The sequence below is a fragment of the Sciurus carolinensis genome, chromosome 8 (assembly GCF_902686445.1).
Source record: "Sciurus carolinensis chromosome 8, mSciCar1.2, whole genome shotgun sequence".
NCBI classification, from domain to species: domain Eukaryota; kingdom Metazoa; phylum Chordata; class Mammalia; order Rodentia; family Sciuridae; genus Sciurus; species Sciurus carolinensis.
The window spans coordinates 75,100,577-75,115,030 of NC_062220.1; the positions used below are offsets into that span (position 1 = coordinate 75,100,577).

The 14,454-nt window shown below is 32.0% G+C and overlaps 1 protein-coding gene across 13 annotated transcripts in view; it reads right to left on the reverse strand.

Annotated features, from left to right (window-relative positions):
- Dgkb (diacylglycerol kinase beta) overlaps positions 1-14,454 on the reverse strand; it is a 640,490-nt gene that overhangs the window by 431,773 nt on the left and 194,263 nt on the right. For 12 of the 13 annotated variants that reach the window (XM_047561038.1, XM_047561039.1, XM_047561044.1 and 9 more), the window contains one exon: positions 12,512-12,610. The exons of the other annotated variant lie outside the window; for it this stretch is intronic. In XM_047561038.1, coding sequence (XP_047416994.1) covers positions 12,512-12,610 — 99 coding nt within the window. The remainder of the gene's footprint in view (positions 1-12,511; positions 12,611-14,454) is intronic. 13 annotated transcript variants of the gene reach the window in all.

The window sequence follows — 14,454 nt, forward strand, 5'->3', positions numbered from 1 at the left end:
GACAAGTGCCATAAAGGCAGAAAACTAAGAAGTTTCAAGAGACAAGGCAGGGAATACTAGAATGAATAAATGTGAAGGACATAAGTACTGAATGATTCAAGGATATTGAGGCAATGGTAACTAAATGAAATAATATGAAAATATATTTTGGTTAAGATGAAATAAGAGTGATGTAATGGGCCAGGTGTGGGGGCTCATGCCTGTAATCCCAGTGACTGGGGAAGCTGAGGCAGAGGATAGCAAGTTCAAAGTCAGCCTCAGCAAAAGCAAGGTGCTAAGCAACTCAGTGAAACCCTGTCTAAATAAAATACAAAATAAGACTGAGGAATGTGGCTCAGTGGTTGAGTGTCCCTGAGTTCAATTCTGATATCACTACCCCCCCACAAAAAAAGAATGATGTAATAAAGAAGAGAACAATTAGTTCTCTTGAAGGGTATTCTTCAAGATTTTGGACCCTTGGTCAAATAAGACTGTAAATGTTTCAAAGTTCTTGAAGGTATTAGCAACATAATGTCGGGTGATGGATTTTATCATTTGGACTGCACAGCAAGGATGGTCATGGAGACCTCAGCACATTATTATTATTTTTTTCATGTAAAGGGGACCCAGGTTGAAATAGGGAACAAACACAGAAGTGAGACAGAGATCACTATATTACACACAAAAGTGATGTGTGGACCAACAGTTACATATAAATTAATTCTTCCTCAGGATTCAAGTGAAAATTGAAAAGAGACAAGCCATATTTAATAGTAAGACAGAACAAAGCACATACATAAATACTTTATGATCATCACCATTTCAGCAGGAATCATTAAAACCACAGATTACCTTAGCAAGGTGAAATTTAAATGTCTAGTGATTTAAGGGAGTCTGGTTGTGATTACATTCAATATTTAAAAATTAGGAGATAGGAATGAAGTAAAGCATTTGCTTCTACTCTAAGGCTATAAAATCTGGATTATTGCCCTGCACCTACTCCAATCTTCCACTGAAGGGTACAAACAGAAACACTAACATAGAAGTTCACACATTTGGAAACTTTTATTCCATAGTTTGTGAGAATTTAGTCTCACCATTGTTTAAATGTAAACAGCCAATTTTACACATCTGACCAACATTTAATATTGTTATTTTAAAAATATTTTCCCAAATGTATAGAAAAACTGAATCTTGTTTTAATTTGCATTTGTTGATTACTTATGTGGTTCTAAGTTTTGAAACTATTTTTAATCATTTTCAATAATTTACAAAACAGGAATTTTTGTTATGTTTATATTTGCCTTGAATTTTTTAATCTTTAGCATTTAAAAATTATTTTGGCAGAGCATGGTGGTAGATGCCTATAATCCCAGCAACTCAGGGGATGAGGCAGGAGGACCTCAAGTTTGAGGCCAGCCTCAGAAACTTAGCAAGGTTCTAAGCAACTTAGTGAGACCCTATCTCAAATGAAAAAATAAGAAGGGCTGGAAATGTAACTTAGTGATTAAGTGTCCTTCAGTTCAGTTCCTGTTATCAAAAAAAGAAAAAGAAAAAAATATTTTTGATTACTCAAATCTATCAACATTTTATCTTTCATGTATTAGGAAAAAAGATAAAAGGTTTTGCCTGAGCAAAAAATATTTAATCCATTTGTGATTTATTTTGGAAGAAACATAACATAGGATTTATTTTACATTAGTTTCCATGTGGTTATACAGTAACCTCAAGACTATTGATATTGTAATAGATATGATATTTATGTTTATCACATACTCCATTATTATAAATAGTTCAATACATCTTTTGATTTCCCATCAGTTCTTAATATCTTCTGGACACAGTACTACCTTATTTTAAATCACTGTAATTAAAAAACATGTTTTTAAGATTTTTTTTTAGAATAGATCTTCTTATTCTCTTTTTTTCTGTTTTATAATATGTTTGTGCATATTTATCCATCCAAACTTTACAATCATTTTGTCAAGCACAAAACATTTCATAAAAATTTCACCAAGGAGGAAATAACCTAATTCAAATACATGCAGGTTCTTTTTGTTCAGTTTGATTTTCTTCACTATTTTTAGATTTAAGAAAGTACTTAAATTTTGTTTATTTATTTTTGCTTAACGAGTTCTACCTTGTTGCTATTCTCTTTTGCATTGCAGGAGATTTTCTTAATCCTCTCTTCTGAATTACTGATGCATTCTTTAATGATGATTTCATACTATTCTGATACAGTTATATTTTGTTTCTACTAAGGCATTATCTTTATATCTCTACAACCTTTCTTAACTCTCTATCCATCTCTTTCAAATCAGTTTATTTTAGAGTGGATGCTTCCTTTAGTATTTTGAACACCTAAACAATTATAACCAACATATTTTTGTTTGATTCAAAATTTGTTCTTGTATGATATCCATCTAAATTTATTTGATGTGCTTATTTTTTATTTGCAGACTTATTACTATTTGGCTTAGTAGCAGGTATACTTTTATAGGAAAATGCACTTTGGTCATAGCCATAAGTCTGAATTGACCAATGTTATAAAAAAGCAAAAGGAAACAGAATCCACTACACCGATTTATTGCAATATAGTTGTGTTGCAGCCCAACACCAATACAATATCATACAGAAACAATCTCAGGTTTCAGTGACAACGAAACAATAAAAAGTGTTTCCTTCAAGTAAACACCCTCAAAACTTTATTTTTTAGTTTTGCAAAGGCTAAAAAAAAATATCAGGGGAGTCAGGCCACAGTGGTACATGCCTATAATCCCAGAAGCTCAGGAGGCTGGGGCAGGAGGATCATGAGTTCAAAGCCAGCCTCAGGAAAAGGGAGGCACTTAGCAACTCAGTGAAACCCTGTATTTAAATGAAATACAAAATAGGACTGGGAATGTGGCTCAGTGGCCAAGTGCCCCTGAGTTCAACCCCCGGTTCCCCCCCAAAAAAAGCAACTCAGGGAGGATGAACATACCACAGTTTTGAGAGGCTTTGTGACATGAATTTCTGGCACATAACTTTATTTTGGCATGAATTTGCTACAATTTATTTTGATGCACATTGTATATTTATGTCAGTTACCTTGAATATTGTCAGCTATAATTCATAGTCTACCTTAAATCATTCATTGATATATAATCTCACATCTTCACTTTTGAATCAGAGACATATATGAGATTCTTTGTTTTGTTGGAATTTATTTTTATAAGCTTAACCTTTAATATTTTGAATCCCTTTTTAGATAATACTTATATGTTGGTATATGCTTTAGATTACCATTACATTGTCTTCTCCCCAAACTTCCAAATTATGTCTTACCAACCTTTGTGTTTGGTTTTTCTGGAAATCATGACAAACCTAACATGGCACAAGTAGATCAGTTTAAAAAAAATTTAAAACGTGCCCTGCATTCATATCTATGATAGACAGAAATTGTAGAAACTTGAAAGAATATTTTTATAACCCTATTAAAAAAAGTCTCCTAAAAATGGAACTTTTCCGTATTCATATAGATAGAAACAATGATAATTGACCATGATCAATGAACTTTTCCTTTGAAACTAGCCCTTGTTTATAAATGTGCATATTCTGTATAAAATAGTCCATGTCAGCATAAAGATGGGTTACTCAGAACCCAGTAAGTCCAGTCTAACTACAATGCTAAAAACAGATAAATGGTTCACCCACAAGCATGAATGATATAATCATCATCTAGTGATGCGCAGTGTTTCCCCTTTTCCTATGTTACAAACTTTAAAGTACATGTACATGAAGAATATAACTGAACAAAAGTGGAAATATGCATATCCTATAAACACTATAGAATTCTAGGGCTTAATGTGTTCCTTACTGGAATTTGAATGACAAAATTTATTTCAATACCTCTTAAAAATTAAATAAATAAAAAGAGGCCATGTCTTATGAATAAAACCCTGAAATTGAGTCTGGGTTGGATTTTCAAAATATGGAAAAAATGAGATTCCTTTTTACCTATCATTACTATGATGACAATTATGAATTGATCTATAATGAATATTAATTAAATGAATATTAAGTAATGACACTGATGAAACATTTATTGAGAACTGACAATGTACTTTATCCCACTTTTTTGACAAAAAAGAAAATTGCACAGGTGCAAACCTTGGGTAAATTACATAAAGAATTTCAAGAAAATAGATGACTTCAGTAACTGTGGTTAAAGGTTAAAGAGGCAAATGGAAAAGAAGGGTGAAGCAGCCAAAATGATATAAAATAAAAACTGAAGCTCAGAGAAGCAAGACACATCCTTAGTCAAGTGTTCACACCTCCTCACCAGACTTACATTTCTGGAAGTTCTATAACTAGCCTAGGGAACAAAGTTACAGAGAACTCAAAATCTGAATTTCAGAATCATATGGAATTCTGATGTCTCCCTCTCTCTTTAATTGGCTGATGTTTAGCATTGGAGTTTTCATTATTAACTCTTGCTGGCTAGCAGTATGTGATAGCAAAAACAGAAAGATTCCGTAAACCTTGGGCTTTGAAGAACACACCAGACTTCACTCTTTAACAGACCTTCCGACATTCGGAGGAGTAATGACTTAGCTTAACACATGCTTTAAGGAAAGACTTCACATGCTCTATGCTATTTAAGATTTAATCACCATATTTACAATGTATAATTTAGAATTCTTAAAATTGTAGAAGAGCAAGTAAGATTAGAAGAGAAGTTGCTATGACATATGGTTCCCTTAGGGTGTTACACGTAAAGATACGTTGATTGCTGCTTCAAGGATACAATTTAGCCACATGCAGAAGAAAGAGGTCAAATCAGAACCATTTGAATCAAATACGAAGAATATTTTTATAATTTATATCGTTTTTATGTCTGTGAGCTAATAAGCTTCATTATTTATCTTGTTGGCATTTTTACATACTCTACCCTTAAAGGTTAATAGACTACTATAATATGAGACAGTAGTCCAGAAAAAAAAACACGTAACATTTGGTCCAAAAGGGGCAAATGTTCAATATGTTCATTGTTTTACATCAGCTTACTTCCTGCTAATACATACAATGCATTTGTATATTCTGATGTTACTATTACATTTTTAAATGAACTAAAACATTCATCCAAGTTAATTTCAGAGTTTTATATAATTGTTTATTCTAAATGTATTTTCTGTTTTAGAAAACATTCAAATCTTTATGACATTAATTTTGTGAAATGGGTTTATAATACAGAAAACATTAAAAAAACTTACTTCTGGCTTGTTTGTAGAAGAAAATGGTACAGTATGGGAAAATGATTAGAGAGTCACCAAGAGAAACCATTTTTAATAAAGATGTTCACTAATGTGTTGCTTGTAATAAAATAAGGTTGGAAGATGGTATATGCAATACTGTTTTAACTAAATTAGGATATACCCATTTAATGAGATGGATTATTTAGTTATTAAGAGTGATATTCCAAAGTAAATGGAAATACATAAACATTTAATAGTATCAGTTCATAATAGGATATTAAAATAGGATGCCACCTTAGTATAACCAGTTTAATTATAAAAGAAAAGAAGACCTAGTCTAGACCTAGTCTAGACATCAGGGGTAATTTTATTATTCAATTTACACCCTAATACTGGTTTTTATATAACTGTTTCAGGTTTTTGATTTTTCCTTTCTTTCCCTTCTGTATCATTTTAAACTTTGTCCAGAGAGTGCATAGTTTTTTTATAAAGGTCTGTTAATTTATAATAAAAGTTAATATGCACTTTTTAAAATTCCAATATAATACTTACAACAGATGATATTGACTGAGCACTTATTCCACATTGGGAATAGCTCTAAAGCAATTCTCATGAATTAATACATTTCACAAATGGAAAAGAGAGGGACAAAATGTTAATAACTTGCCTTTTGTCATAAAACTAGTAAAGAAGCCAGAATTCAAATATGGGCAGTATACTGCTCAATGATGTTCAGTGTAAATTGAAGAGAATTACTCTCCAACTGCAATGTATGAATAATTTGCTTACTACTTAACGAAGTTTAAGCTTTTAAATTTCATTGATTATAAATTTGGGCGGGAGCATAAAGTGTTATGTGTGACATTGCAATATGGATTTTTCTGATGAGAAATGACAGTAATACATATATACACATACATACACACATTCCAAATGCCTGTTTCTGTTTAGGTCTCTTGCCCCTTTGAATTGGATCACTTGCTTATGGTTGATTTATATAAATTGTTTTTATAATTCAGATAGGAGTCATCTGTCAACATTCCAAAACTATTTGAAGGAAATGACTTTCCCAGAGACCCAGAATTCCTGTTAGAAATCTAGTGCCTGGTCTTCTCTCCTTTCTGTCTATTACTATTTCATGCTTCTGTCTTTCTTTCTCTTGAGTCTTCCACGCCTATTCTAAAACTTTTCATTGAGGTCTCTGGAACCATTGAGGTCCCAAATAATCCTTTTGTTCCAAATTATTGTCCCAAATTATCTTTTTCTTATCTAAAAAAGAAAAAGTATACTTTGCCTATAATTCTCCTGAAAAAGAATGCTTAGTCTCCCACCCATTATTGATTCCATGGTTTTAGTGAAAATTTCTTGGCTGGCCATCAAAGTCTTCATTCTTTGATCCCCAAATCAGAATCTTTTATCACCTGAGGTTAGTGAAATCTAATAGTTACCCCCTCTACCCTTATTACTTGCTATCACATAGTAACAAATTTCAGCAGTTCTCAGAATGACTTCCTAAACCTAGTAAACACCGTGGCACATCAGTGGAGCCACCCAGATCCATGGCCGGATATTGGATCTTATAATTTTCTGGAATTAATCTATTCCCAGATCAAAAAAAATTCTAATATTCTATTCTATATTAGTCATATTCCTGGTTCCCTCATTTTCTTACTCTGCTGGTGTCCTTTGACCATTCCTATCACCATCCAATATGGATACTCTCATCTTTCTTCCAGTTTGTGCTTAAAATTTATTTTACATGACACTGACAAAAACGTTGCCTTTCTACAACACAAAGCCGATCATGTAATCTCATATTTACATTAGATGAATCCCACTTTTTGACAAGACAGACATGACTTTCCATTGTCTTAGACCTTGCCTTGTCTCTCTAGCCTTTAACAAAAAACCCTAAGATATATTTTGCAACTCTATGATCACACTATGTACTCTGTCAGGACTTTTGTCAAAAGAAAGAAAGGAACAAATGAACAAAGTACAGAAGACTGAAAGAGTTTAAAATATAAGAAATTGAATGCTGCAGATCATGTTCATATGTGGGTATAAATTTAACTCTAAGATTCATAAGTATAGAAAATAAAATATGACAGTAATGATTCAGAAGGTTTCAAAAGACAACAAATCATAAAAAAACAGAGTTGAGAATAATTTCTGCCAGGTAATAGAAGGAATTTCTAACATATCTTTTTTGTTGCTGAATGCCCATCAGTTTGAGTACAGGAAGCAAGTTTGTAGGCAAAACAACTTCATTGATTTGTTTAAATATGAGTATTAAATGGTTAATGGGTATTAATAGTCAATGTATTTGTTCTACTATACAGAAGTAACCTTTAATTCTTACTTAGCAAGATAGAAAAAATATAAAATGTAGAGATTTAAGCTGATTTATTAGCATATACATGACCCTGAAATCTTGAGAGAACAGATGTATTTGAAAAATTACAAGTAGTTCATTTATTCTTGTTTTCTACTGTGTGAGGTGGTTTGTGAAATATTAGGTGGGTCAATTCAGCTAAAGAACCTTGTTTATCATGCTAGAGAGTTTGGAATTCAAATAATGAATCAGTAAAAATACTTTATATGTGAAAGAGACATCATATTTGCATTTTAGAAAGTGGACCCAGGAAGCAGGTTGGGGATGTATAATAAAGAGGTAGTATAGCAAGGATACTATTGGGATAATTCTGAAGAAAATCAGGATAGTTTATGAGGCAATTACATTTAGAATGAAGGGACAAGATTAAGAACACTAGAATATAATACCCCATAATAATTTGATATTTAAAAAAAGAATAAAAAATGATTATTCTGTTTCTGACTTGAGAAAACTGGTGTCTCCAAAGGAGAGAGGGTAGGAAAAATAAGTTTAGGAATGATAACACTTGGATTCCAGTCCTGGATTGCCATTTACCAGTCATGTGACAATGGAGAACTCACTTATTCCCTTCTGAGTTTCTTCCTATGTAAAATGGATACAATTACTATATTTACCTTATGGGGTCACTGTGAGGATTAAATGAATTCATACATCTTATTAGCAATAACCACAATCTCTTCATAATCTCAATTCATATCTTATTCTCTCTATTAAATAGACACCATTATCCTTGACTCCTTATCTTTGACTCCATTGCAATTCACAATGTATTGTTCCTAATATTTGTTACTGTATCTCACTTTCCATGTTCTTATTTCCTTCATTTCCCAGCTTAAATTCAATAGTCAATCTTTATAATTGTTCCTGTACATATGTTTTCAACTTCTTGGTTTTCTCCCTTCATCATATTTGGAAAAACACAGTCTCACTATGACAGGGCTATGCCCATTCTACTCCTGAAGGTGGGATGTAACTGGAGAAATATAATGGAATGTGATTATAGCACTATATTCATTTGAGATTACTGATCTTGTTCTAAATGAATGATTATTAAATAGATGTTCCCCTTGGAAATCATGTATTTCTTTGATTCATTTAATTTCTACCTTTCTAGGTGACTGCTGCATAACATCTTCCCATTCCTCAAACTTCTAATGTCTTACATTGTCCTCATTCTCAGCCAAGGATCCAACTTCCTATTTCTCTAAGAAAATAGACGTGTTATATCTTTTTTTTTCTATTGTTGCCTCTTTATCATAGCAATTAGACTGTTCTTTTCAAAACACGAGTCATGATTTTCCTTTTTGGACAAATTCATTTAATGACTTCTTATTTAAATCAGAGTAAAAACCAAGTATCTCACTATAGTCTCAACTGAACTACCCAATATTAAAATTTTGTGATCTCTTTAACCTTCTCTTTTATAATTCTCCCCCTGTATACTCAGGTCCATCCATGATGGCCCTCAGGAATGCCAGGCATCTCTTACCTCAAAGTGTGTGTCCTGGCTGACTCCTGTCTGTGAAGCCGTATCCCCCTGAAAGCCACATGGTGACTCCACCAAATGCCTTAACTCTTCACTGTTGCTTCACTCAATTATCTCTTTAGGGAACTCTTTCCTGGCTGCCTCATAACTACAGTCCCAGAATTTATTTTAATCCTATTCTTTACTTTGAAAATACAAGCATCATTTTTTTTATTGCATATATTCAATATATACAATTTAAGTACCATTAAACCAAAAATATGGCTGGCCATTGTTTTGGATGAACTTCTTAACAAGGCCCCACAGATCAGACCAAATCCAAATGAAATTACTCATGCTAACTGACACACAATAAACACTGCAACCTTAGGAAGCAGAGAGATTCCAAAACAGGTCCTTTTTCCTAAAAAGAGAAGAATCTATCTACCCAACTCAATATAATAAGGAAGATCCTCTGCTTTAATAGATCTTTAAAAAGTAGCCTGATGGTGCTGGGAACCAATTAGCTTTTGTTTTTCTATTGCTGTTTCCTGGTCCCCACCTTACAAAATCCACTGTTCTACTATTGCCCTCATGCTATTATATAGAATGGGGACAGTCGTGATTAATCAATTACAAGAAAAAGCCAATTAGATCTATAACTAAATTTGTTATAATTTTGCCTTTATACATGTGTGTCTCTGTGTCTTTTGACTAAATATGTATGCATGTATGTAAAACACACACACAAACTAAAATGATTCCTACAGTTAAGCAAGTTAACATACAATCTATGTTACGTAGTTAACTTTTTCTGTGTGGGTGATAAAATCACCTGAAATCTGGTTGCTTAGCAAGTTTCCAGTACACAACACAGTACTGTTAACTCTGGTCATCATACTGTATGTTAGATCTCTAGACTTTTTCATCCTACTTAAATTAAACTTAGTATTCTAAGGGAAGACTGATATCTTCCTTCCTCTTTCCCCAACCCTTGGAAGCTACCACTCTACCCTCTGTTTCTATGTATTTAAAAGAACCAGGTACTAAATAATTTACTTATTTGTATTATTTATTGCCTACTTCACCTCACAAGGGAATGTAAACTCTATAAAGCAAAGATATGTTTTTGCTTTTTATTGTTTTTTTTTCCCCTACCAATGATAGTGTGTGGTCAATGCTAGACAATGAATAAATATTTATTGAAATACTTTATTAATACTTTTAGCATAGTGCAGTGGTATATATTCTTAACTGTTACATTTTTATTACAGAAAACAACTTCCATACATTAAATTTCCATGTCACTTTTAAAAATGTGAAGTGTTATGTGTGTAAAATAGTTTATTTTGCAAAATAATTTTCACTTTAGGAATAATTTGGATTTTGAAGATCAATATCATCTCTGAAAACCTGTTTCTCCCTGTCAAAGTCTGTTCTTTTCAGAGTTACTTTCCTCATGCATTTTTATTTCTATATTTATGGAATTCAATAATTGTTTTTCCAGTAGTGAAATTTATTGTTTAATAAAAAAATTTTTAAAAGCAGCTAATGGCAGTGCATAACATTTTTCAAGGTTTTTGTCATCATATATGTGATCAATAAATAAGAACTGTAATTATTACATTAATAATAAAATACATTACATGTAATTAATAATATACATGTACTTAAAACAAAAAGGCAACAGGAGGTTATAGCTCTGTACATATGAGATTCAGAATAGAAGGATGAGCTGAATAAAAATTAACATGAACACTGGGATGCACAATCATGGGCAGGCTGACATCATAAATATAGGAAAGATACAGAAGGAAAAGGAACTGGGAGAGTGTGGTATCATGAAAGTCAATTAAAAATAAACATTTATGAAGGACTCAATGGTCAACAGTTGTCAAGTACTTTGGAGTAGAGAGTATTCACAGAAATGATTAAATAGCAAATGTTGTGATACAATTCATGACTAAAACCATAGAAATATAAAATGATTGAAAATAAATCTTCAGAATCAAGTGTGTAAAAGTAGCAATAAAAGTCTTTGCAAGATTTTGAAAGACAAGAATATTCACAGAATACATTTTCTGCACCTGTCTCAAGAAAGAAGCAATAGAATTATAAAAATAATACACCCCATCTTTGAATTTATGTAACCAGAAATTGGCATAGGAGTCTTCATTTAATGCATTCTTCCACAGCCAAGTGGATAGAAGAATGACATTAATGCTTTTCTTTTAGAGTTAAAAATATGAGATCAAGAAAGCATCTAAACCAATAGAATTACTATAAAGAAGAGTTTAAAAATGTAAAAATTCTAGAAGTCCTTTTTCTTTAAAACTTAAAAAGAATAAAACTGATAACATATTAACCTAAAATGTATAACATTTTATATGACTCATTATTTTTAATTAATCTCATTTACTTAAGGCTGTCTAATAAATCTTAGGTGAAGAAAGGAAATTTAGAATTAGTTATTGCTATCCTCAGCAACATGGAGTTATTTTATTTTCATCTATTTTTGTACTCTGATAAAATGAAAAGATTTTAATAATTTTGTTAAATAAAGGCATTTAAAATACAACCAGTATTTTACAGATAATTACAAAATGAATCATAAGTGGGTGCAAATTGAGTAATTTGATTAATTTCTACGTTGACCTTTACAAAAGTATTTGTCTAACATTTCTTAGTTGTTATATTTCATTATAGCAAACTGGAGTTCCAGTCATTAAATTTTCATGTTTTTTTTTAAATGAAGTGTATTACGGATATAAAGTAGTTTGTTTCATAAAATAACTTTTATTTTAGATACAATTTGGATTTTGAAAATTCATGTTGTCTTGGAATATCTTCTCTTCTTAGCAAGGATTGTTCTCCTCAGGGTTACCCTCCTCATGCATTTTTAATTTCTATATTTATGGAATGAAATAATTATTTTGTGGGTAGTTATATTTATTGTTCAATAAAAATTTTTTTAAAAACATAGTTAATGGCAGTACCTAAGTTCTCCCAAGGTTTGTGTCATCATTTTAGGTAGCCTCTGGTCTAACTGAGAGACCTCAACACTGCAGATATATAATATGCATCCCCAGCAAAATTGCCCATAAGAATAACTTCATTATTCTGGGAAGCTAGATCTATAAAATATGTAAAATGTAGAAGTGTTCTGCCTATACAATTTCTGGTAAGTACAGTATGACTAAATGATAAAACCTGAGTCAGCTCAGTTCGAGCATACCTTACTAAAAAGTGGACTGTGACATGAAGGAAAAAGGAAATACAGTGAGCAAAGGTGTTCTGCTCCAAAGTAGTAATGATGTATTTTAAGCCTATATAGTTCTGCCTTGATTAATAAAAATTAGCCCCAAAGCACTTAGTGGTACAATGTACCAATTAGTCCTAGTATCCCCAAGTTATGGCAGAATGGTAAGGACTCACCAGGACCACTGGACAGATGGTTGTGGGTGGTAAAATGTGGTCCTTCAAAGGTCCACAGTCACATTCAGGTTTTAGATGTGAAGCACATTTATTATGCAGCTAGAAGAATAGAAAGGAGGTTAATATCAAATTTTACATGACCAACAGCAAACAAGGCAGATTATATTTCAACAGAGATATAGCAAATGCATTAAAAGTACATTAAAAGAATTGCCAAAGCAAATAAATAGGATCATAAAGAGATTTGTATTACATTTGCCCTCATATATCTACCCTAAATAAGCTGTTAAGAAACTTCCATGACACAAACTATGTATTTTCTAATTCTCAGAATCTTTTATATTAAATCAGGCTTTAAGTTTTACACCAAAGACAACTGATTTCTTTGACAAAAACAAATTATAGTCCATTACAGTCCTTTCTCTGCTTATCTGTTAGCATAATCTTGAAACCACTGTGCACTGTGGATGTTTTTTCTTTTTTTTCTCTCTCTCTCTCTTTTTTTTTTTTTTTTTTTGACCCTCCTGTTTTCTCAAAGTCATTCCAAAGTGCACAGCTCAGTATGGGGCATAATTGATCCCATCATTAGTTCTAACTTTGTAATTCAATATGTAAATGTAACCAGAGATTCATCTCAGTAGGAGCAGGATATAAATAAAAGAAGATGATTATGATTATAAAAATTTATCTTTATATTGTATTTATACACTCAACATTAACAGTATATATTCATATAATGTACTATTTATTTTATAATATCTATCAACCCCAAGTGATATTTTTGTCAACTTTGATCACAAGTTTAAATTAAGGTGTTACAACATAGTGTATTCAATAGTGATGTTTTTAAATCAAGGTAGTATTTTTAATTGGAATGACACAGATTTGAGAAAATAATACTTGCTTAAAGTCATCCAGGCATTTCTTCTTCCCCATTCCATATCAATTTAATATGCAATATTCATATTAAATTAAACATTTTAATATGATAATTAATCTTGTTTAAAACAAAAAATAGGTACAACATTTTTCAGTTTTGAACTGAAGACCACCCATTTATGCTTTGGCTACATTCACTTACCTTTGGAAGCAGTTAATTAGCAAATAAGCAAAGGAAAGAGATGAAAGCTGATTTATTGTTGGTGATGGAACTGTATTGAAGGGGTACTTTCATGTTCCAAGAATCTAGAATTTTTGTCCCACTAACTCCCTGCCTTGGGGTTCAGGATATTTGTACTAAACCTAGGGCACATTAGGCTGTAGTACATGAAATGTAAATATCTTTATACATACATCCATAATGAGCAGCTCTGCAAAGTGGCACATAAGCTTCTCTGTACAAAAAGAGTTTAAGGGGCTGGGGAGATAGCTCAGCTGGTAGAGTGCTTGCCTTGTAAGCACAAGGCCCTGGGTTCGATCTCCAGCACCCCCAAAAAAAAAGAAAAAAAAAAGAGTTTAATTTTTATATTAGTATCTGCTGATCCTTGGTAAGACATGTTGAAGATAAAGCCATTGCATCCCACACACAATAGAACTAAATAAACTAAATATCAGGACTCAGTGGCACACACCTGTAATCCCTGTGACTTGGGAGGTTGAGGCAGGAGGATCAAAAGTTCAAGACTAGCCTCACCAACTTAGTGAGGCCCTAAACAACTTAGGGAAAACCTGTCTCAAAATGAAAAATAAAAAGTGTTTGGGATGTGGCTCAGAGGTTAAGCTTCCCTGGGTTCAATCCCCAGTACCAAAATAAATAAATAAATAAATAAATAAAAATAAAGAATTCATATGGGAGGTATAATAGTTTTTAAAAAGAACTAAATAAACTGGCACTCTGAATGAACAAATGAAAATATATAGTGTCCTCAAAATGAAAAATAGTTTAAAATACACTATTAAAACTGGGTGCAGTGACACACCTATAATAATCCCAGCTACTTGAC